Source organism: Lithobates pipiens, unplaced genomic scaffold, assembly GCF_037356315.1.
Source record: "Lithobates pipiens isolate NorthernLeopardFrog02 unplaced genomic scaffold, aLitPip1_a1.2 Scaffold_18, whole genome shotgun sequence".
In the NCBI taxonomy this organism is placed as follows: domain Eukaryota; kingdom Metazoa; phylum Chordata; class Amphibia; order Anura; family Ranidae; genus Lithobates; species Lithobates pipiens.
In genome coordinates, this window is record NW_027507758.1 from 447,510,870 (window position 1) to 447,533,636 (window position 22,767).

The 22,767-nt window shown below is 40.3% G+C and overlaps 1 protein-coding gene across 6 annotated transcripts in view; it reads left to right on the forward strand.

The window, feature by feature from the left end:
• DOCK10 (dedicator of cytokinesis 10) overlaps positions 1-22,767 on the forward strand; it is a 412,410-nt gene that overhangs the window by 299,822 nt on the left and 89,821 nt on the right. For 5 of the 6 annotated variants that reach the window (XM_077488206.1, XM_077488203.1, XM_077488202.1 and 2 more), the window contains exons 34-39: positions 11,331-11,442; positions 12,845-12,963; positions 17,392-17,506; positions 17,591-17,657; positions 18,523-18,570; positions 22,503-22,595. In XM_077488206.1, coding sequence (XP_077344332.1) covers positions 11,331-11,442; positions 12,845-12,963; positions 17,392-17,506; positions 17,591-17,657; positions 18,523-18,570; positions 22,503-22,595 — 554 coding nt within the window. The remainder of the gene's footprint in view (positions 1-11,330; positions 11,443-12,844; positions 12,964-17,391; positions 17,507-17,590; positions 17,658-18,522; positions 18,571-22,502; positions 22,596-22,767) is intronic. The other variant, XM_077488204.1, reaches the window with a different exon arrangement.

Here is a 22,767-nt window from a genome sequence, read left to right on the forward strand (position 1 = left end):
TAGGGGGGTCTCAAGTTGTCATTTGCATAGCCTGCTGGGGTCTAGTTCCAGATCATGTGTTCCAAGGCTGCTGTGGCTATACAGTGGGATGTTGTCATCAGCAGGGTGAATGTAAATGAATGCTCTATTGAAATCAGCACCCACAATGCATCTATAGGTTTTATGACTTAGAGCTTAGGTTAATTTTAACAACATACTGTACTGTATATATTTAAAAGTTGTAGCTCTGGATAACTGTAGTAAAGCCGGTAATTTTCATAAATGTAATAAGGTTGGAATTGCTACTTAAAGGAGATAAATGGCCAAAGCTCTTTTGGTCCTACTTTTCCTGTGGCGCTCTACTAGTCCAGGCTCTGAAGGGATCCTAGCTTTAATGTCAGGATCTACCCAGATGCCTTACCAGCAGCTGACTTGGCACAGCCTAAACCAGTTGCTCTCACCTCCCTCCACAGCCCCGTGCTCCAGTGAGCACTGGAGGGGCAAAGCAGAGAGCCAAAGACTGAGGCGGCGTACACACGCGGGGACTGTCTGCCGAAACTAAGTTCGTCAAACAGTCCGCTCAAACTTTTGAATGAACGAACACGCCCACACACGGCACTTTTTGAGCGGACAAATACGGCAAACTTTGTTCGTCGTACTAAGTCCGCGCAACTTTTGAAATGAGCGGACTCGCCCACACACGAGGCAACAGTCCGCTCATTTCGAGCGCGTGTGCAGGTAGGCGGGGCCAGCGACGAAGACGTCGCGGGCTCCGCCGCCTGGAATGGACTTAAAGGGGAACCCCAACGCCGAAAAAAATCGGCGTGGGGGTCCCCCCAAAGTCCACAACAGACCCTTGTCCGAGCACGCTACCCGGCCGGCCAGGAAAGGGGGGCGAGCGAGCGCGCCCCCCCTCCTGAGCCGTACCAGGCCGCGTGCCCTCAACATGGGGGGTGCCTTGGGGAAGGGGGGGCCGCGCGGCCCCCCCACCCCAAAGCACCTTGTCCCCATGTTGATGAGGACAAGGGCCTCTTCCCGACAACCCTGGCCGTTGGTTGTCGGGGTCTGCGGGCGGGGGGCTTATCGGAATCCGGGAGCCCCCTTTAATAAGGGGGCCCCCGGATACCGGCCCCCCACCCTATGTGAATGAGTATGGGGTACAATGTACCCCTACCCATTCACCTGTAAAATAAAAGTACCCAAAAAAAAAACACAACACACGAGATAAAATATTTTATTGCACAGCTCCGGGGGTCTTCCGTCTTCGGGGGTCTTCTCGCCGGACTCCTCCGCTATCTTCTTGTAGCTCTTTTGCTAGCGGAGGAGTCCGGCTTTCTTCCTCCCCGCCGCCGGCCTCTTCTCCCGACTTCGGGGGTCTTGTCCCCCTCTTCGGTTCTTCTGTCGGGCCACCGCGCCTTCTTATAGCTCTTTTGCAGGCGGTGGCCCGGTCTTCTGTCGCCGCTGTCGCTGTCGCCGCCGCCTTCCGTTGATCTTTGCTCGGTTCTCAGTGTTAGAGCAGCAGTGGTGTTAGAAATGCTGGATATAGCACTACAGAACCGACAGTGCACAGTCCACGTGGGCTTTGCTGCTTAACTGCAGACAGGAAACAGAACACTTTATTCATGGAAAAGAAACACTGTCATCTATTGGTTGAAGTTAGAAGTCTTTGCATCTCATCCAATGAATCTGGCTCTGGTTTTAATGCCACGCGAGCAATATAGGACAGGTGTTTGGCTGGGGTGCCTTTATTGCTTCTGGTGGATTTCCTGATTGAAGACTCTTGTGGCCTGGTTTCTTCTTTTACAGCATTTGGACTGTCTGTGTCATTTTCTATTTCTATGTCACTTTGTTGCTTAGCTTAACGTGACACTGATGTGGAATTTCCCTCAGTTTGAAGTGTTTGTGTTAGTTCATGAAATTTTGAACACAATGAAGTTTAATTGACAATTACACTTTGAATGATGGTTACCTTGTTTGTGTCTTGGTGTAGAAATCTGCCTATTGAGGTTTACCGTACCACACCAGTACACCTTCCTTTGCCATTTCATAATTTTTTCTTTTGAGATGTGCAGCTGGGCTTTGCTTCCACAAATGTTTAGATGGTTCAAACTTTTTGTTTCTCTGTTGAATTTCCTGGTGGTCGAGTTTGTAGATAGCATGCGGTATGTGGTTGGCAAATCTGTATCAAACAGCATGGTTCTTCCACTCTCACATAGAGTATGGTTCCTTTTTCTTTGCAACTTCGATTTGTTCTGGGTTGTATGGTACAGTAGTTTAAAATATTATGCCATGCTTTCTAATAATTGCATGTGTGACATCACCTGTATATTCAGTTCCATTGTCTGTGCATAATATGCTTGGCATTTTGATAAATGTGTTTCTTACTTGAGCCAAATACTTTTCACACTTCTCTGGTACTTCACTTTTGTTGTCTGACAGATAAAGTGAGAAAATACCTCTTCTTTCCTGGAGATAATTTTCCATTGGACCACAAAGATCTGAATAAATTAAGTGTAGAGGTTTCTTAGCTCTGCTGTTAATCTGCTTTGGAAAGGCTTTCATTTTCTTTTATATATACAGCTGGTGCATTTCATTGTTTGATCACATGAACACATTTCAATTTCACTTGCATAGTCATTCTCAGTCTTTGACACTATATTACCAAACGTATCACATGAACTTTAATGGCATCCCAGTCTTAGACCGTAGGGTTCAATATTGAGTTGGCCCATCCTTTGCAGCTACAACAGTTTAAACTCTTCTGGGAAGGCTGTCCACAAGGTTTAACAATGTGTCTAAGAGAATGTTTGACCATTCTTCCAGAAGCTTATTTGTGAGGTCAGGCACTGATGTGGACAAGAAGGCTTGGCTTGCAGTCTCCACTATAATTCATCCCAAAGGTGTTCTGTTGGGTTAAGTTTAGGACTCTGTGCAGGCCAGTCAAGTTCCTCCACCCCAAACACGCTCATCCATGTCTTACCTTGTTTGTGCACCCTTATGCAGTCATGTTGGAACAGGAAGGGGCCATCGCCAAACTGTTCCCACAAATTTGGGAGCATGAAATTGTCCAAAATGTCTTGGTATGCTGACGCCTTAAGAGTTCCCTTTACTAGAACTAAGGTGCCAAGCCAAACCCCCGAAAAAAACCCTCACACCATAATTCCCCTCCACCAAATTATTTGGACCAGTACACAAAGCAAGGTCCATAAAGACATGGATGAGCGAGTTTTGGATGGTGGAACTTTACTGGCCTGCACAGAGTCTTGACCTCAACCCGATAAAACACTTTTGAGATTAATTTGTAGGGGACACTGTGAGCCAGACCTTCTCATCCACATCAGTGCCTGACCTAACAAATACACTTTTGGAAGAATGGTCAAACATTCCCATAGGCACACTCCTAAACCTTGTGGACAGCCTAGCCAGAAGAGTTTAAGCTGTTATAGCTGCAAAGGGTGGGCCAACTCAATACTGAACCCTACAGACTATGACTGGGATGTCAAGAAAATTCATGTGTGTGTACAGGCAGGCATCCTAATACTTTTGGTAATATGGTGTATGTCAGGAGTTCTGTGCCCAAGTCATCTGTGCAATGTTTCACAGTGTCACTAGGTGCAGTATTGGTAAACCATTTAATGATAAGTCAAAAGTGAAACTACTCACAAAGGGAGCATAAACACAAGCAAGATAGTAATATTACAACAAAATCCAGGGGTGGTTTTCTCCTAAACGTCCATGTCTCTGAAGTGCAGCTAACAGCTTGTGTGGGTGGATTCCAGCATTCGCAGCCTTTGAGAACAGCAGGGAACACAGGGGCGATCGGATCTGACGTCACTTTTATGCTCCCTTTGTGAGTAGTTTCACTTTTGGGGAGCGCACGAGCCCGAAAGCCACTACTTAAAGGACAACGTACAGGTACATTAATATGCCTGTACTCGCCCTTCTGCCAACGTATATCGGCATGAGCTGGTCGGCAAGCGAGTAAATGGTTTACCAATACTGCATTTAGAGGCACTGTGTTTATTTTCCTTTGTTGCATTGCAGAGACTGCTTCTAGCTCTTTACACTGGCTGCCCTTAGTGTTGGTACATGGATTTCTCTCCCTCCTCATCTTAGAGACTGTTGCTATGGACTTTGTCCATCTTATTGAGAGACTTTTTAAATCACATTTATTTGATCTGTGTATATCTCCAGGGCCTCTCCTCACACGAGCGCTGAGTTCATTTATTGTCTGTGCAATGTGTGAAGGCAGTTTAAATGTTTTTCCTCCTTGGCAGTATTCACTACCTCATTGCAGTTCAGCTGATACAGTTCATCTGCAATTTTAGACTTTGCAAGTAAGATACCCCTTTTTGTGATGGCACAACTGTCATCTTGGAAGGTAACTACATTGCCTTGTTTTGTGAGCTTCTTCACTGAAAAGATTTGTTTCAAGAGCAAGGACATAGAGGACATTTTTCAGTTATCTTTCTGGTGACACTCTGGCAAATGAGACAGTAAAGAAAACCGTCTCCTATTCCTTCTAATCCCATGCCTCAATTTCCCATTAGCTGTGGTGATTTTTATCTGTTTTTCTCTGGTCAAGGTGAATAAAGAAGTTTCTGTCATTTTTCATGTGACTCATAGCTCCTGAATCAACACATTGTGCCTGCAAAGATGAGGTGCAAGTTTTGGATTGAAAAACATCTTAATTATCTGAAGCAAAATCAGTTTCTTCCCTCACACTTTTGGCCTTTTTAAGTTTAGATTATTTTTGCATTCTAGCTTTCCAGATTCTGCAATCTGCATTTAAATGGCATTGTTTCTTGCACACAAAACATTCACGTGTTTCTTGTTGCATGTTACTGTTTTTATTCCTATTTTTCGTCTTTAAAGCAGACTCTGCGACAGAAGCACCATCACTATTAATGCTTTATGTTTTATGCTTGTATTCATCCACATGTTTGCCCTTTACATATTACAATTCTGTATTCCAACAGGGGTGGGTACAGCATCACACCGATGCTGAATCTACCTAGGTGAGGATACGTTTGTTATTTTGAAATCATATTCTTCTCTTTTAAATAAGGCAGAACACAAATTTAGAAATACTCTTTTTTTATATATAAGTGTAAAAAGCACCAAATAAAAAAATAAAACAGAATTCAATAATATGTTATGTGTCTGGCTTTTGTTTTTAACTGCACTGTTTCAAATAAGAAATATTCCACTCTATGTTTCAATATGAAACAGCTTTACATTACAACCTGAAATACAATGCAGTGAAAAATGCTGCTGATGATTTAGTAAATTTGTCACAGACAACATTTTCGTAAATATATAATACATGTAGAATACATCTATTTTTAATTGAGTATGGTGCCTGTTTTCTCTAAAGAATTTAAATAATCCAACATATGCTGTATAGAAATCTGCTTTAACACACACTACAACCAAGAGAATGCTGACACTATGTATTTTTTATTGCATTGCTAAACTTTTAGATTAGACTCCTGGCTCGCCCCTTATGTTTAATACATATAGAAACTGCAGTGTTAATAATCAATGACTTGGAACTAGGTAAGCAGTATAGAGGAGCTATTGGGCAGATGAGTTTATATTTTACCTTCTGTCACAGCTGGGCGCACAATGCTGTGACTTTTACTTACTTGCATGTCTGGCATTGTAATGTATTTTAAATAAAACTCAATTTACTACATTTTATTTTTGATTATTGCCTTTTGCCGAAAATCTTATATTTTGGAGATCAAAGCTATTTGATTTTCAGGTACAACAAAAGGCACTGGGTTTTATTTAAAAAGTAATTGGCGGCACCCTCTAGGGATTTCTTCACTTTTAACAGTACCCTATTAGGGATGACCTATTTGCAAAAGAAAATGTCTAAATGTTTCATAATCATATTGCACTGCAAGGCCTTTGAACTTTGCACTTAGCTGGCTTAGAAGGGCAAATAATGGGAGGCTTTGTTATGGCCAGTCCCCTCATAATAAAAAGTTGGACACAGAGCAGCCATAGGGGTTTAATTATTAAAACCAGAGAGTGCAAAATATGGTACAACTCTGCATAGAAACCAATCAGCTTCCAGTTTTTTTTTTTAAAGCTTAATTGAACAAGCTGAAGTTAGAAGCTGATTGGCTACCATGCACAGCTGCACCAGATAGTGTCAGTTTATTGGAAATTGTTGCAGGAAAAGGATAAGAAGAGATTATTTTATTTTGTGGTTATCTGATGCTGGGTTCACACTGTTGCGAATTGGAGGTGGACTTTCCTGCATCCAATTCGTATGTCAGGAGATTGTGACCAGGTCTCTATAGAGTCGGTTCACACATCTCCAAAGCAGCTCTGGTGCGAATTGTACAGAGTTCCTATGCGTCTTCTGGCCCCTTTCAGGTCCAAATTCAGGCAAAAATTTGGACCGAAATCGGACCTGAAGCGGTGAACAGGGACAAACCGGACCCCTGCTGTGAGCCGCTCCGCAAGGCAGTATGAACCCAATCTTAAGGTCAGATGTCGCTTTTAGCTGCTGTCCTATCTTTTTTGCTGCAAGATTTCCCTTAGATTTACAGAAAATAATCCTTTATTTCAGGGAGTAGTATTTGAAGGTTGTTATTTATTTTATTTTCTTAAAGAGCTGGTGGCATTAATGTATCTGTTGTTACTCTTATTGTTTAGGACATTTTGGCCAGTTTTCGCTGATTAAAACTGTCCTGTGCTGCCCAGTTTTACACTGCTGCGACATCTGCAGTCTTATTATTCTTGTAGTAAAACATCACCTTGTACTCTTTTTCTCCAGTACATTTTGGCCAATTCTTCCTCTTTAAAATGTCCTGCTGCCAATTTTACATTACTATATTTGTGGTTTCTAAATACTTAATGAGAGTTTGATAGAACTTGGCCAGCTGAAGGACAGTTTTGCATCAGATAGAACAGGGATGGCCTCACAGAACCACTTGCCAATTTTTAGCATTAGGTAGAAAGAGAAAAAATATGAAGTTAAACATATGGGTGGAGCTGAGAAGAGTTTTTCTGCTGGAGTTTTGTAAAATTATATTAAAGGTTCGATTTTTTTGCCTTAAAATAAAAAAATATGCTGAGGGGCACCAGTGTGTGCACGCTCCTGATGCAGGCCGTGTGCATCCATAGACACACAGCATCAGTAAGCCACACCCCTGCTGACTCGTCAGTTTGACTGTCAGCTATGGCTCCCACTGCCTTCAGTTTCTCCTGTGAACGCAGGAAGTGAAGAGAGCAGTCCTGCAGCAGTAACAGTGCTGGACCGGTGAGAGAAGCCAGGTAAGTGTTTAATAATGTGTTGGAGAGGGTGAAGGAAAAAAGTTTTGCATTTAGAACCACTTTAAAGCCAAATGAAACCCCTGAAAGTGTACACAAATGCTGACAGGCACAAAAAAGGGATTACAATAGATGAGACCAATAGGGGCATAAAAATCCTGCCTGTCAGCCTTTTTTTAGTTTTTTAGTTGCAATTCAGCTTTAAAATGGACCTGATGGCAAAATCATTCTCAGATCTCATCTCTGCAAGCAAAATGTGGTGTATTACTCACATAGCCTCACCATGTGTGAAAGTTCTAGCTTGTGGAACTATCACATACCTGGTGGAGGAGCCTGATGCAATGAGCAAGGCCTCGCTTACACTTCCACTTACAGTTACACTTGTAGTCCCTGGTAAAGTGACAAGAGGCATAAGGGCATAGTGGAAAGTGGAAAGACTACCTAATCATTCTTCCCTCTGCTGATGCAGGTAGGTTGTCTGTGCATCCACAGGATCAGACCCGACTGCATAGATAGGAGAACAGCAGGAACAACTGATGGCAGGCTGGTTCTCAACAGGAACTGGCTGGGCAGCAGGCAATGGGTCAGAAGGCGTTGGCTGGCAGCAGGTATAAGGCATTTAGCTGGCAGCAGGTAGAATATTGGCAAGTACTGGGCAGGCAGCAGATAATTGAGCAGCAGGTAGATGATCAACAGACACTGGCCAGGCAGGAGAAAGTTGATCAGCAAGTACTGGCTGGGTAGCTGGTAGAGGATAAACAGATTCAGGCAAGTTGGGGTCAGGTATAGGCATATGACAGATTGTTAGTCAGGATTCAGGTCACAGTTACCAACGGTAATGCAAATCACAATAGGGAGTAAGCAGAGATGTATTCCAAGGACAAACTGTGGTGGGCAGGTGGAGTTCAGGAGTAGTCAAAGGCAGACTTGGTCAATAGCAGGATCTCAGACACAGGAACGGATTTCAGCTTGTAAAAGGAACGCTGTAGACAAAGCAACGTTGATCCTGTGCAGCAGCTCAGTTTAAATAGTTCCTTTGGTGCCAGCATTGGTGACAGGTGTGCACGTGCATGCAAAAGTGAACCTCTGCGTCCCCATGTATATGCATGTATGTAGTGCCAGCCTGTACCTGCGCATGCATACATACATATGCACACCAATGCACTCTTTCATGCTTTTCTTGACAAGAACAAAAACCAGACTGAGAGTGATGATTACTAGGGAAGGTTAACTGAGTGCTTAAGCTTTTTACACATACTCAGTGTAGTGACCACAACATGTATTAACATGAACATGTACCCTTTACAGCAACTGCTTGCAATTCTGATCTTTAAAGAAATGTCTGTATCACTCACTGCCATGCTGAGACAGGAATGTAACAGAGCTGCTTACAGAGGAAAACTTCTTTAATTTTTAGAGCTTTTAGAGATTCAGCTTAACAAGTTTTAAATTTATTTATAAAGGAAAATCAGTGCTGATCACTTAAGATACTAAATATGATATGGATCCTCTATATATAGATATAGATATATATTTCTCTTAGGAGGTCAAATGTTATTTATTAGCCTCCAGACGTTTTAATTTAGGTAGGCTTGTTGTCTAACTGATTGGTATCTTCTTATACATTAGTGCATTCTTTCTTAGCTGGCCTGTTATGTTAAATGTTACGTTAAATGTTGCTTAGGCTGATCTATTTTCTTCTGTCTAATGTGTCACATTATATAGAATCCTAGCACAGAGATAAGATTTAAATCTGACTGTTTTGTCTTACTGTTTTGATGGCCTGATGCTCAGTATGAGTCCCCCATTCTCTCCACACAGTTTTGGGTTTTTAGACCTCACTATTATCACAGACCTAGATTCAGAGAACCTCATCCTTCAGACAATGGGCTTCATTCACAAAGCGGTATCTACCACTTTAAGAAATTCAGTACAATACTGCTTAGCATTTTTTTTAAAGTTTTTTGGCATTCACAATAAAATGCTTCAAAAATACTGCGTACTGTGGTATTTTTTGGAAATATGGGGTATTTATCTCATGAAACCATGCTGTATTTTATCTCCTGCAATATCAAGTAGGATGGATACAGTGGAAAAGAATTAGAACCCCTGTCAGTTTTTATTGCTAATAAAGAGGTAAAATGGTTTAAACCATAGAAATATGCCAACTCAACTCAGTGTGGTCCCTGCAATATATGTATCAATACAATATAAAAAAGGTGTCTTGTATACCAGAAGCTGCTTTCACAGGACACACATGGTATATCAAAAACAACCAAGTTAAATAAGATAAATACAAAATATCTTTATAAATGTCAAATATTAAATGAAAATAGTATAAAAAAATCACACACATATATAAATGCTGTTCTTCTACACTACAACATGGCGGAAGAAGACTATTTATATATGTATGTGATGTTTGATACTATTTTCATTCCATATTGATATTTATAAATATATTTTGTATTTACTTAAACTATAACTAAAGTAAAAACTTTTTTTTTTTGTTTTGGATAGGGTGGAGAGGTATCAGGACACCTATTAGGTTTGCATTGCTGTCTGTCCCCATTAGGGAGATTCCTCATCTCTGTTTGTCCTGGTTACCATTAGCAATGAAAGTGAAATTAAAAGAAAATTCAAAATTTTGGGTTGTCCCCAGAAAAGCAATAGAGTGGACATTTTTCAATGGGGATACTAGTTCTGGTGACCTGGAAGAACCCAAGGCATTCCCTTAAAGTGGTTGTAAACCCTTACAACACACTTTGACCTACAGGTAAGCCTAGATTAAGGCTTACCTGTAGGTCCAAGAAATATCTCCTAAACCTACACAGTTTAGGACATATTTGCTGAAAGACAGGCACCGCTGTCTACGGCACATGCAGGCGTACTGAGCACGCCGCGGTCAATGGCGATATGCCCCGAGTGGTGGCTCCCGTGCGCATGCGCAGGAGTGATGTAATCGCGGCTTCGCCGAATGACAGCGGCAGAGCAGCGAGACCCACCAAGAAGATGGATGCGCCGGACTACAGGGGACAGTGGTGACTTCGCTGGCTCCTGTGTCAGGTAAGTGACACATAATGGACTACTATGCGATGCATAGTGGTCCATTATTCTTTACCTTTGCAGGGAATCAAAGAGGAAGTAAACTCATCAGGGTTTACTTCCTCTTTAATTTGCTGGGATTTCCTTTCACCTCCTATTTTGGCAATGTAACAGGAAATGAAGGTAAGTCTCCCCAATGGGACACAGATGGCAAAAAAAAAAAAAAAAACGACGGAGGTTATATCCCTCCCCTACTCTATCCACAATAAAGTAAAAAAGGTTTTGCTTATAGTTCTACTTTAGATCAAATAAACTGTGCACTTTACAAGTTGCTCCGGAGCTTAGTAAATAAGGTAAAGTTTCACTTTACACAGAATACCCAATCACAGCTTTTTCTGTTCCTAATTCCTATTTATGAAGACGCCACAAATGTAATCCAGTAATTTATAGCAGGAGGGAATAGGATATGTATTTCAAAATCCTGATAGGCTTCTGTGAAGCTAGAAGAATAGAGTCTGCTTGATAAAGGATATAGACTCTTATTAATGATTCAACTTGGTTTAAAGCCCAACTCCAGGGAAAATAAAAATCCTCCCTTTCAAGGATTAAATGCTCCTATAGTTTTAGGGGTCTGGACCTATGCTGCAGTGGTGGACTATTCCTAGGCATCCTCACATCCAGTCCAGGACTACGAACCACATCTTGATGATGTCAGTGGGTATCTAACTGCTGGGGCATAGGGGAGAAGAGACTGGAGGGAATGGTCTTACATCATATAGAAGCCTGTGGGAGTGGAGGATTGGGTAAATAAAACTGATTTGCTTGTTCCCCTAGACCTAAATTAACATTTAACCCTTGCAATGTGGGAGTAGTTCCACTATAAGGGAGGATTTGTAGTTTCCCTGGAGTTCAGCTTGAAATATCAATTAATCTTTGATGCACAGATTTGTATCCACGATTAATGAGAGCTTTCAATGAGTGCTTAATAAATGATGTATGTTCTTTCCCATAAACAGGGCTCACGTGATGACCTAAGCACTGCAACCGCCTCACAAAGTCAATCTGCCATTAAACATGCCACTTCTGCAGATACCTCATTTTCTAAAGATGTATTAAACTCCATAGCAGGTAATGTAGGAGCTTTGGTAACTAAAAAGAACTTCCTGAAAAGTATGCAGTTAATGCTTCAGAGAGTTATTTATGGCAAACTCAACTTATTTCTTTCAGATGAGACATACACCTTTCTACAACTTAGCTAGTAAATTAAATTACATATCAGATTAAGTATTGGGATACTGCAATACAATTCTTTTCCTTACACAGCTAAAAGAAAATGATGAAACCTTGGTGCTTCTAGTAATAGCAGAGTTCTGAGTCCCAGATTTAAAGTGAATGTTAATAACATTTGAAGGTATTAGTTCCACTTTACAGATTTTAGCTAGACTTTCCTTAGAGTGTATTTTGTAAAGGGTCTTTTGAATAGCATTTGTTCTGGTACAGTAACTTAGAAATTTAGATTAGCCTAAATTTGATAGTTGGCTTTAGGCACCACAATATCTTATATCAAAAATGTAATCAATTAAGCCGTTATACTCAGTCTTGGTGACGAAAACCTTTCCAATACATGGTGCAAAGCCATAAGAATAACCCATAGGACAATCTTATAGATGAACAAATATGAAATATGACTGAAGCCTCTACAAGTGTGATTGCTTTAATAAGGTGACGAGGTGCTGCACCCTAAACAGATTAGTCCTTAGGAATCTTTTGTAACAATATTTGTATTATTTGCTCGGGTTAATGACTATGGCAACTAATTTAACTAATAACTAATAGAGCATACAGATACTGCTGCACACTGTATTTAACTCCAATGTAAGGTGAATGAAAAACTGGCCAGTTTTTCATTCACTGTATTTTGGAGATGAATACAGTGTGCAGCTGTATCTGCAGGCTATATTACATTTTGGAGTGAGATGTGCTCTATTTCTGCCAGCACCTGGATAGATTATTAACCTGGGAGACTGGCACTGCAGGCTTGGAGCGGTGCCAATCTGTTATGGTGTTAATGGCAAAAACTAGTCATGCTAGCTGTGTCAGGGATGGGAGAAATATGCATGTTGACATTGTGATAATCAGTTAGAGGGTTCAAGTCCTGAGCCACCCCATTCATTTTTGGTTGGTTATGTGAAAAAAAAACTGTGATCATTTACCTAAAGTCATTCTTTAGTAAATGCTTGGGGTCAACAACCAACAACAAATGTTAAAATACCTTGGATAAACACAAATCTTTTCTAATGCAAAGTTAAATTTGTCAGGCAGATTGTTTTCATCTGCTGTCATTTGTAGTGTGTGCATTGACCTGTATCTGGTGACTTACTTATTCCATATGCAAATCAAATGTATCACTGTACCATATTGTTCACCTGCATATGTGTGTTGATTTTCCCATCTGTACTCCTGTGACTTTCTCATTTGTGCAGTTTCTGTGTCTGTGCTGTCCTCTCATCTCATCACTTTGCTCCTGCAGCCTTCTCATCCATTGCCATCACTGCAGGAAACAATGCAGACTCCCGGGCATCATTGGCCAGTTTGGAATCTATCCCAAGTACCAATGAAAAAAGTGAGAAAACTGACAACTGTGAAAAGGTATGAATGGGGGCTCAGAGTGCACTGACCTATGTATACAAGTTTGTAATACTTTTCTTTTACAAAAGTTTTATTGTCATATATGCCAACAGAACAGGTTTACACAAGTTTGTAATACTTTTCATATTTTACACCCACCCGTTATTAACCACAGAGCTATAAAACACAATGCTTTAGAAATGTGCTTTCCATGTTCCCTTGTGTTTAAGGGTCCATGCACACTGGCTTAAAAATTGCTGCTTGTACAGGAGTTTTGTGTTTTGTATAGAAGCAGCTCAATTTTATCCTATGTGTCCATGCACATTAGGATGATTAGAGGTATATTTTAACCACTTCAGCCCCGGGCCATTTTGCTGGCTTAAGACTAGACTACTTTTTGCAATTCGGCACTGCGTCCCATTAACTGACAATTGCGCGGTCGTGCGACATGGCTCCCAAACAAAATCAACGTCCTTTTTTTCCCTACAAATAGAGCTTTCTTTTGGTGGTATTTGATCACCCCTGCGGTTTTTATTTTTTGCTCTATAAACAAAAATTGAGCGACAATTTTGAAAAAAACGCATTCTTTTTTACTTTTTGTTATAATAAATATCCCCCAAAAATATATATATATATGAAAAAAAAAAATTTCCCTCAGTTTAGGCTGATACGTATTCTTCTACATATTTTTGGTAAAAAAATCGCAATGAGCGATTATTGATTGGTTTGCGCAAAAGTTATAGCATTTACAAAATAGGTGATAGTTTTATGGCATTTTTATTCATGATTTTTTTTTGCTAGTAATGGCGGCGATCAGTGATTTTTGTTGTGACTGCGACAATATGGCGGACACATCAGACATTTTTGACACATTTTTTGGACCATTGTCATTTATACAGCAATCACTGCTATACAAATGCACTGATTCCTGTGTAAATAACACTGGCAGTGAAGGGGTTAACCAGTGGGTGGCAGTGTAGGGGTTAAGTGTTCCTAGGGGCGTGTTATTAACTGTTGGGGGCTGGGCTTTCTTTTAGTGAACAGTGATCTGCTCCAATCACATGGAGCAGAGATCAGCGTCACTTGTTTCTAGGCAGAACTGGGAGATGCTGTTTACAATGGCATTTCCTAGTTCAGCCGCCCCGTGAGACGATCGCGGGTATGCCCACGGTGATCGAGTCCGCGGGACCCGCAACTGGACTCATGGGGGTCCCGACCGGCATGGCAGGGCAGCAAATTTAAAGGGACGTACAGGTACTCCCATTTGCCTGCCCGTGCCATTCTGCCGACGTACATCGGTGTGCGCCGGTCGGGAAGTGGTTAAGTTCAGCGTTTAGAGGCAGAAAAAAAACACTTCTGGGTTTGTGTTTTTGATTGGAGCTTTCTGGCAGAATAAATGGTAAACACTTCTAAACGTGCCTAAACATGTGTACAATAATGCTCTATATGAGGGAGCTGCCTTTTTTTTAAGCCAAATGTGCATGGAGCCTTAACTAGTTTTAACAGCTACTAATATTTCTTAGAAAAAAAAAAGCGGAAGGACTTTTTTCATTCTGTAGCAAATTGGATCATACTTTATTAGGGTTTTTACTTTTCATCTGGACCAGTTGCATGTTTAACCACTTCCCGACCGGCGCACGCCGATGTACGTCAGCAGAATGGCATGGGCAGGCAAATGGGCGTACCTGTACGTCCCTTTAAATTTGCCGCCCTGCCATCGCGAGTCCGGTCACGGGTACCGCGGACTCGATCATCGAGGGCATACCCGCGATCGTCTCACGGGGTGGCTGAACTAGGAGATGCCGTTGTAAAAAGCATCTCCCAGTTCTGCCTAGCAATAAGTGACGCTGATCTCTGCTCCATGTGATTGGAACAGAGATCAGTGTTCACTAAAAGAAAGCCCAGCCCCCAACAGTTAGTAATGCACCCCTAGGAACACTTAACCCCTACACTGCCATCCACTGATTAACCCCTTCACTGCCAGTTTCATTTACACAGGAATCACTGCATTTGTATAGCAGTGATTGCTGTATAAGTGACAATGGTCCCAAAAATGTGTCAAAAATGTCCGATGTGTCCGCCATAATGTCGCAGTCACAATAAAAATCGCTGATCGCCACCATTACTAGTAAAAAAAAATTATTAATAAAAATGCCATAAAACTATCCCCTATTTTGTAAATGCTATAACTTTTTCACAAAGCAATCAATAATCGCTTATTGCGATTTTTTTTTTACCAATAATATGTAGAAGAACAAAAAACAAAAAGTTAAAAATAATGCGTTTTTTTTTTCAATTGTCGCTCTATTTTTGTTTATAGAAAAAATAAAAACCGTAGGGGTGATCAAATACCACCAAAATAAAGCTCTATTTGTGGGGAAAAAAGGATGTCAATTTTGTTTGGTAGCCACGTTGCACGACCGCGCAATTGTCAGTTAAATCAACACAGTGCCGAATCGCAAAAAGTGGTCCAGTCTTAAGCCAGCAAAATGGTCCGGGGCTGAAGAGGTTAAAAAACAACTCCACCTAAAACATTTTGTTTTGATTTTGACCTAGTAGGGAAGAAATAGAACTGTTATCTCTTGTGTGATCACCATTATAGGAAGTGAGCAAAATCTCTCCAACAGGGGAGCAGACAGTAAGTATGTGCATTGCATTAAGGCAGCACATTACAATGAATGGGCTGCCAGTGCAACAAAACATCCAAAAAATTATACATGCACTTTTTTTTCAACCTAGTGCACAACAACGCACTATAATGTGCTACTGTGCATGTTCATTCCTTTGATTTGCACCACACCGTATTGACACATTTAACATACGTTATTGCAACACAACATTGTAAACAGGCCCTAAAAATATTAGTGAATGGGGAAGTTACTTGAGCTTTATGTTCTTGTGGAATCAAGAGGTTTTTCCCTTTGGATTGAAATTAATGGATATGTGTATAACTATATAACTGTAAAATCTGATTTTATACAAAATATATTATGGTATGATTTATTAAAGGAGGCATTTTAAGATAGGTGTGCAAGCCTGTTAATCAAATTAGCTCAGGTAAATTAAGTTGTATAACTATGACCTTACATTGTAACCGCTTTCAATATAACATATTGAATAACCACACAATTAATATACATGCATGCTTTTAGAAGATTAAACACATCACGATGCTTGCATATACGTATCCTGTATGCAAATTATTATGATAGCAATTTATTAAATGCAGCTATTGGACTCAAACTAAAATGACAGGTGATTTAAGGCCATTAAACAAAGCTGTGTTTTTATGCATTCTGCAGCATATTATACTGTAGCCAAGATGATGTAGGAGCAAAATGTCCTACCTATTAATCGAATACTGAACTATAACCAAAATTACAAAAAGCAGTGGAAAAGCATAACAATTTGTAAATTTAGTACAGCAGTAGATGGTACTTCTCTTTTTATTATGCCTATGCCTCTAAAACAAAATATGTAGGACTTCTGCTATCAGGCTAAAGTGCTAGAACCAAGACACATGCATTTATTTGCACTGGGCATATGGCAGGTAAATGTGGTTTGTTGTTATTGGCATTTCAACTTAAACTCTGACTTTTAGAAGAAACCTATGTACTAAGAAGTATAAAGGCTTCTGATTGCTCAGCGAATTAAATTCAAAGTACTAACAACATACAAAGTAATTCACAACTCTCCCATGAGCTACATCACCAATCTTGTCTGCAGATATCACCCAAACTGTCCTCTCCACTTCTCCCAAGACCTCCTGCTCTTTAGCTCTCTTATTTCCTCCTCCCATGCTCATCTCCAAGACTTTTCCAGTGATACTTTCATCCTCTGGAACTTTCTACCTCAATGTGTCCAGGCAGCTATCTCCTACTCTAGCCACCTTTAGGCAATCCCTGAAAACTAAAGAAAACTGGAGTCTATGATGCCTCCAACTACATAACACCTGAACTTTTAAATCTTCCATCAGCTCTTAACCCACAGTTATTACCTTTTGTACCACTTGCTCCACCGTATTTAGATTGTAAGCTTTTGTGAGCAGGGCTCTCTTAACCTCCTTGTATTTTATTGTATTGTAACTGTACTCTCTCTCTTTAGATTGTAAAGTGCTACGGAAGCTGTTGCCACTATACAAATCCTGTATAATAATAATAGTAAGACTGAACAATCAGATTGTATACAGGTGGCAAGTCTTACACGTGGTAATCTTGCTGGCACCATTCAGAGCTGGCAGATTTCCAGCCCAGGGCTGTACATGCAATTTTAATGTGTGTTGATTAGATTATAACAGACCATGCTAATTGCTTTGCTGAGGAAATTACATAGTATTATTATTATAGAAAAAAAATAATGTTCCCTGCTTTTTTCCCTATTCTGTAAAAAAAATATTGGCAAAATTAACACAAATATTGGTAAAGTGAAATCTCTTTCTTAATTGCACAGATTGCAAGACCATTGTCTCTAATTGGATCATCCCTTCGATTTGACAAACTTGACCACTCTGAAACCAAATGTCTGTTGATGTGTTTCCTACATATTATGAAAATGATATCAGAAGGTAATCAATAAAGTCTGTTGTCAGCAGCTGACTGTGCAATGTCATGTGTTCTGGTTGAGTAATAGCTGTACTTTCTGTTTTCAGACACATTGGTCTCGTACTGGCAGCGGGCTCCAAACACTGAGATCTATGACTTTTTTAGTATTCTGGAGTAAGTATAATTGGAGTAAATCTTATTCTTTTAACAATATGGTTTAGAACAGAATATCCAAAAAACATGATTAATGCATGAGCATGTAATAATACATGGTAGATTTTACTGTCCAATGACATAATTTTATAAATATGAAGATTTGTTTGACATGTTACCATAGAATTAAATTTCCACCCACTGGATGCTTTTTAAAGTGGTTGTAAATCCTTACAAACCACTTTGACCTACAGGTAAGCCTAGATTAAGGCTTACCTGTAGGTCCAAGAAACATCTCCTAAACCTACACAGTTTAGGAGATATTTGCCGAAAGACAGGCACCGCTGTCTATGGCGCATGCGCCGTAGACAGCGGCGCGCAGGCGCACTGAGCGCGCCACTGTCAACGGCGATATGCCGCGAGTGGCGGCTCCCGTGTGCATGCGCGGGAGTGACGTCATCGCGGCTTCGCCGAATGACAGCGGCGGAGCAGTGAGACCCATGGAGACCCACCAAGAAGATGGACGCTCAGAACTACAGGGGACAGCGGTGACATCACTGGCTCCTGTGACAGGTAAGTGACACATAATGGACTACTATGCGATGCATAGTAGTCCATTATTCTTTACCTTTGCAGGGAATCAAAGAGGAAGTAAACTCATCAGGGTTTACTTCCTCTTTAAGGATGATTTAATATAATATTCAATTTTGAATTCTCTCTGATCATAATCATAAAAAATGTTTGTTCTGCTCATAGGGAGCTTAACCTGTATTGGCTGTCAAGATAAACACACAAATCAGCACAATTTCTGGTAGTGATATGACTGATATTCCAAATGGGGAAACCACCAGGCAAAATCAATTTTATTTTAATTTTTTTTTTTCAGAGTATGCCTCCAAAACTTCAAATACTTGGGAAAAAGAAATATAATAAGGTAGGAATTCTAGTATTTAGCACCAACCAGCACAATGCATAGTCTGGTGTCACCAGCACAATGTTTAGTCCAATGTCACCAACCAGCACAATGTGTAGTTACAATGTTTCAGATGTGTACAGTTCTAGTTTTGTCCTGTTGGAGTTCCAATATGCGTGAACTAAACTATCTAGTAAATGTTATTGTGTTTATAGGGGAGTAATTAATATTATTCCCTACCTGCGCAGATGAGTGTTGAAATAAAACAAAATATTCTAATAGAGCTGCTCGTTATAAAGTTTTAAGAAACCAGTGAATAGAAGGGTCCTTTCACACGGGGCGGATCAGTTCTGATCCGCCCCGTGGATATCCGTTTGCTCAGCGGGGATCACTCCGTCGATCCCCGCTGAGCAGGGAGATGCCCGGTCCGTCTCTGCACACTGCGCAGGGACGGATCTGTCACAGCGCCGCTCTCCCCTATGGGAGATCGGGTGACGACGGACCGCAGTGCCCGTCGTCACCCGATCCGATCCGCAGACGGATGGAAAAATAGCTTTTTCCTCCGTTACACTTTTTCGGATCGGAGCGGGTCAGATGTCAGCGGACATGTCACCGCTGACATCCGACGCTCCATAGACCTCTATGGAGCACCCGTTCAGGTCCGCCTGAAAAACTGACAGGCGGGCCTGAACGGGTCGTCAGTGTGAAAGAGGCCTAAAATGTGATAAATTGCGCTCCTTATATCAGTTCCTTAGTTAAAGTGCATATAGTGAAATAGTTCAATTAAGTGTGTGGCCACTGGAATGTCTCCAATAGGAAAACCATTATGTGAGTAAACACTAAATCATAAACTCAAATATTAACATTACAAACATAAATAACTGCAATCAAAATGTGAATTAATTGGCTCAATAATGAACCACAAAACAATGATGTCCAAGAATCCATGAATAAATAAATGATGTAAGTCCAAAAAAAAACAGATGGATTGTTTTTAAGCGCTATTTTAAAATAAACTTTTGCTGATATACTTCACCATGGGAGATTGTTCCCTGCTTTATTTTTGATCCTAATGCTTGGGTTTCATGTGACCTTCCCCTAAATGACTGGTTGGTGGTACCATAGGGTCTGCTGAGACAAATATTGAGAACATTTTATTCCAATGCTGTTATGATCTCTGTAATAGGGGTCATCTCCATCTGGTGAGTAGGCTGAATGAATGGTGTTGGTGGAGGATTCCTACAGTCACCCATTCATTGGATTAATGAAATCACTGCTTCACTGGAAATTTTTTTGGACTTAAATCATTTATTTATTCATGGATTCTTGGACATCATTGTTTTGTGGTTCATTATTGAGCCAATTAATTCACATTTTGATTGCAGTTATTTATGTCTGTAATGTTAATATTTGAGTTTATTATTTAGTGTTTACTCACATAATGGTTTTCCTACTGGAGAAATTCCAGTGGTTACACACTCAATTGCACTATTGCACTGTATGCACTTTAACTAAGGAACTGATATAGGGAGCGTGGTTTATCACATTGTATTCTAGTAAATTGTATTATATCTTCAGTATGTGTAAATATATATGTTGAATACCTTAAAGAAAAAATTCTATGTTTGTATCTAAATAACAGTGCACCACTGTAATAAAGAATTATCAGCTGGGTGGGTGTTAAGTGTACATTACATTGACCCATCTGCAATAAGACTCACCCATTACCATGACTATTCAGTCCAGTACTGTATATAGACTGGCATCACAGCACAACAGGGTGAGGGTGTGGATAAAATCACTAATGCTTTTTATGATATATTGTGAGGCACCCATTTAATGGTGGTGATTTCCTTAAAGAGTAGAGAATGTTCACATTGCAAAAGGAATTCCCCCTGGGCTTAATAAGATTTGGTGAAGCTGTGTTGACGTGAAATGTGAAAGATAAATAATAAAACAAAATTTTGTCTTGCACATGATTGGATAATTGGAATGAACATTTACTAAGCTAAACATTTGCCTTGCAAAGTGAACAGGCTCTCCCCTTTTTAGTAGATAAGCTGCACTGTAGAGATTATTATCCACTGCATTACATCTTTTTTCTTTAAAGTGGTTGTAAACTCAGAAGGTTTTTTATCTTAATGCATTCCATGCATTAAGATAAAAAAACCTTCTGTGTACAGCAGCCCTCCTCAGCTCCCCTAATACTTACCTGAGGTCCCCCTCTGTCCAGCAATGTCTGCAAGTGTCTTAGCTGTCTGAAATTCTCCCTCCTGTTTGACTGAGACACAGCAGCTGCAGCCAATGGCACTGCTGCTGTCAATCAAAGTCAGCTGGCCAATCAGGGGATAGAGGGGGCGTGGCCAGGTTCGGCACCATGTCTGAATGGACACAGGAAGCTGTGACTCAGCTCAGGTTACCCCCATAGCAAGCTGCTTGTTGTGGGGGCACTGAACAGGAGGGAGGGGCCAGGAGCACAGAAGAGGGACCCGAGAAGAGGAGGATCCAGGCTGCTCTGTGAAAAACCAACTGCAACAGAGCAGGTAAGTATAAAATGTTTGTTATTTTTGTAGGGAAAAAAATTAGACTTTACAATCACTTTAAGTGTACATGTACATGTAAACTGTTATTAATTATTAAAAACTATTATTAAATTGTTATTTTGGCCTAGATTCACACTAGTGCTGATGCGTAATCATGCATTTTTAACAAAGCATGTTTTTTTTGCGTTTTTGTGCCTCACACATTTTCTTGTAGGAGGAGGGGACTGGTTGCTAAGCATAAAACTCTGCCAATAACACATAAAAAATGTGCCAAAAAACACATTTATATGTGTTTTTCATGCACTCCAATTGAGGTCTATGGGGCCAAAAACACACTATACTGCATCTAAAGAAGCCCCTACACATTTTAAACAATTGCACTGAACCATATTGCATTGATGTGAACCAGCACCATAGAGAACAATGTGATTATTGTTGTCGTGCATTACAGTGCAATGGCAGATGTAGTATGAACAGGGCCATACGCAGCCAATTGTTTAGGATCATCTTTTGTATTAATTTAGGGGGCTTACTGCTTTTTTTTTCTTAATTGGTCATAAAAAAATACTATAGTTTATATGAACGGTTGTTGTATTTGATGAATGCACTCAGTATCACATTTCACCTTCAGCTCTAAGCTAAGGTATAACACAGAACCAATGTAAGGAAGGGGTGTCTATGTCAATACTTCCTGGTATAACAAAAAATTGGTATTTTCATAGGATTACCTTAGTTTAACCACTGTAACACTTACAGCTGAAGTCCAGGCACAAAACCTTTATTTAAATATATTCCCCAATAGCCATAAATTATTTATATCCATCTTTTTTTCACAAAATGCCTTTGCAAACTCAGTTATTACCTTATAAATGTAGTGGTGATATCATCACTATGCTACACCACCTGTGATGACAGCAGAGTCATGGGAGTTAATCAGCAGACTCTACCTGCTATAAACTGCCTGTAGAAAACTACAGCAAGGGGCAGAGACAAGACCAATCACCCCGCAGCAGTGACTGGTCTTTATTACAGGAAACGTCTGCACAGAGGCAAAGTTTCATGTAGGATTAGTGCACATATCTGAAACAAATACACAAAGGACACCAACACTGGAGTAGGAATACCCATGCTTCTTGCATATTTGCTTATCCCAGTTCAGCTTACCAACTCTACCTCATCTAATAATTATACTAAACATTCCTATGCCAAATCTAAAGTTCAGGGTAGTCTGTGTCCAGTCAGTGGATCAGTAGTCATTTTCAGTATTTTTTTCCTTTCAAACTTCTCAGTTCCCCAAATATTCCCAAGCCATGAATTTTATTTTGATTCCATTTTGTTGGCAATATCTAACTCATGTATGTTTGTAACATAGCATGGTATAGCCTCTTAAATGCATGTTTATCCATGCAGGAAAATTACTGCTGCTGTTAAACTTTCCCAAACAACTCTGAACAATGGGACACTGAAGGGCTCATCTTCCCAGGCTGGTCACCTGCCACAGTGGTATGTATATAATTTTTCATAGTTATTAACATTTTGTCTGATATGCAGTATGTAAAGGTACACTCCATTAATACTTGAATGTTACATTTAGTATGATTCATTACAGCCCTAATTATTTAGAGGCATTTATATTCTGCATCTGGTAGTATTCTTTGCTAAATCTTTAGTGCTA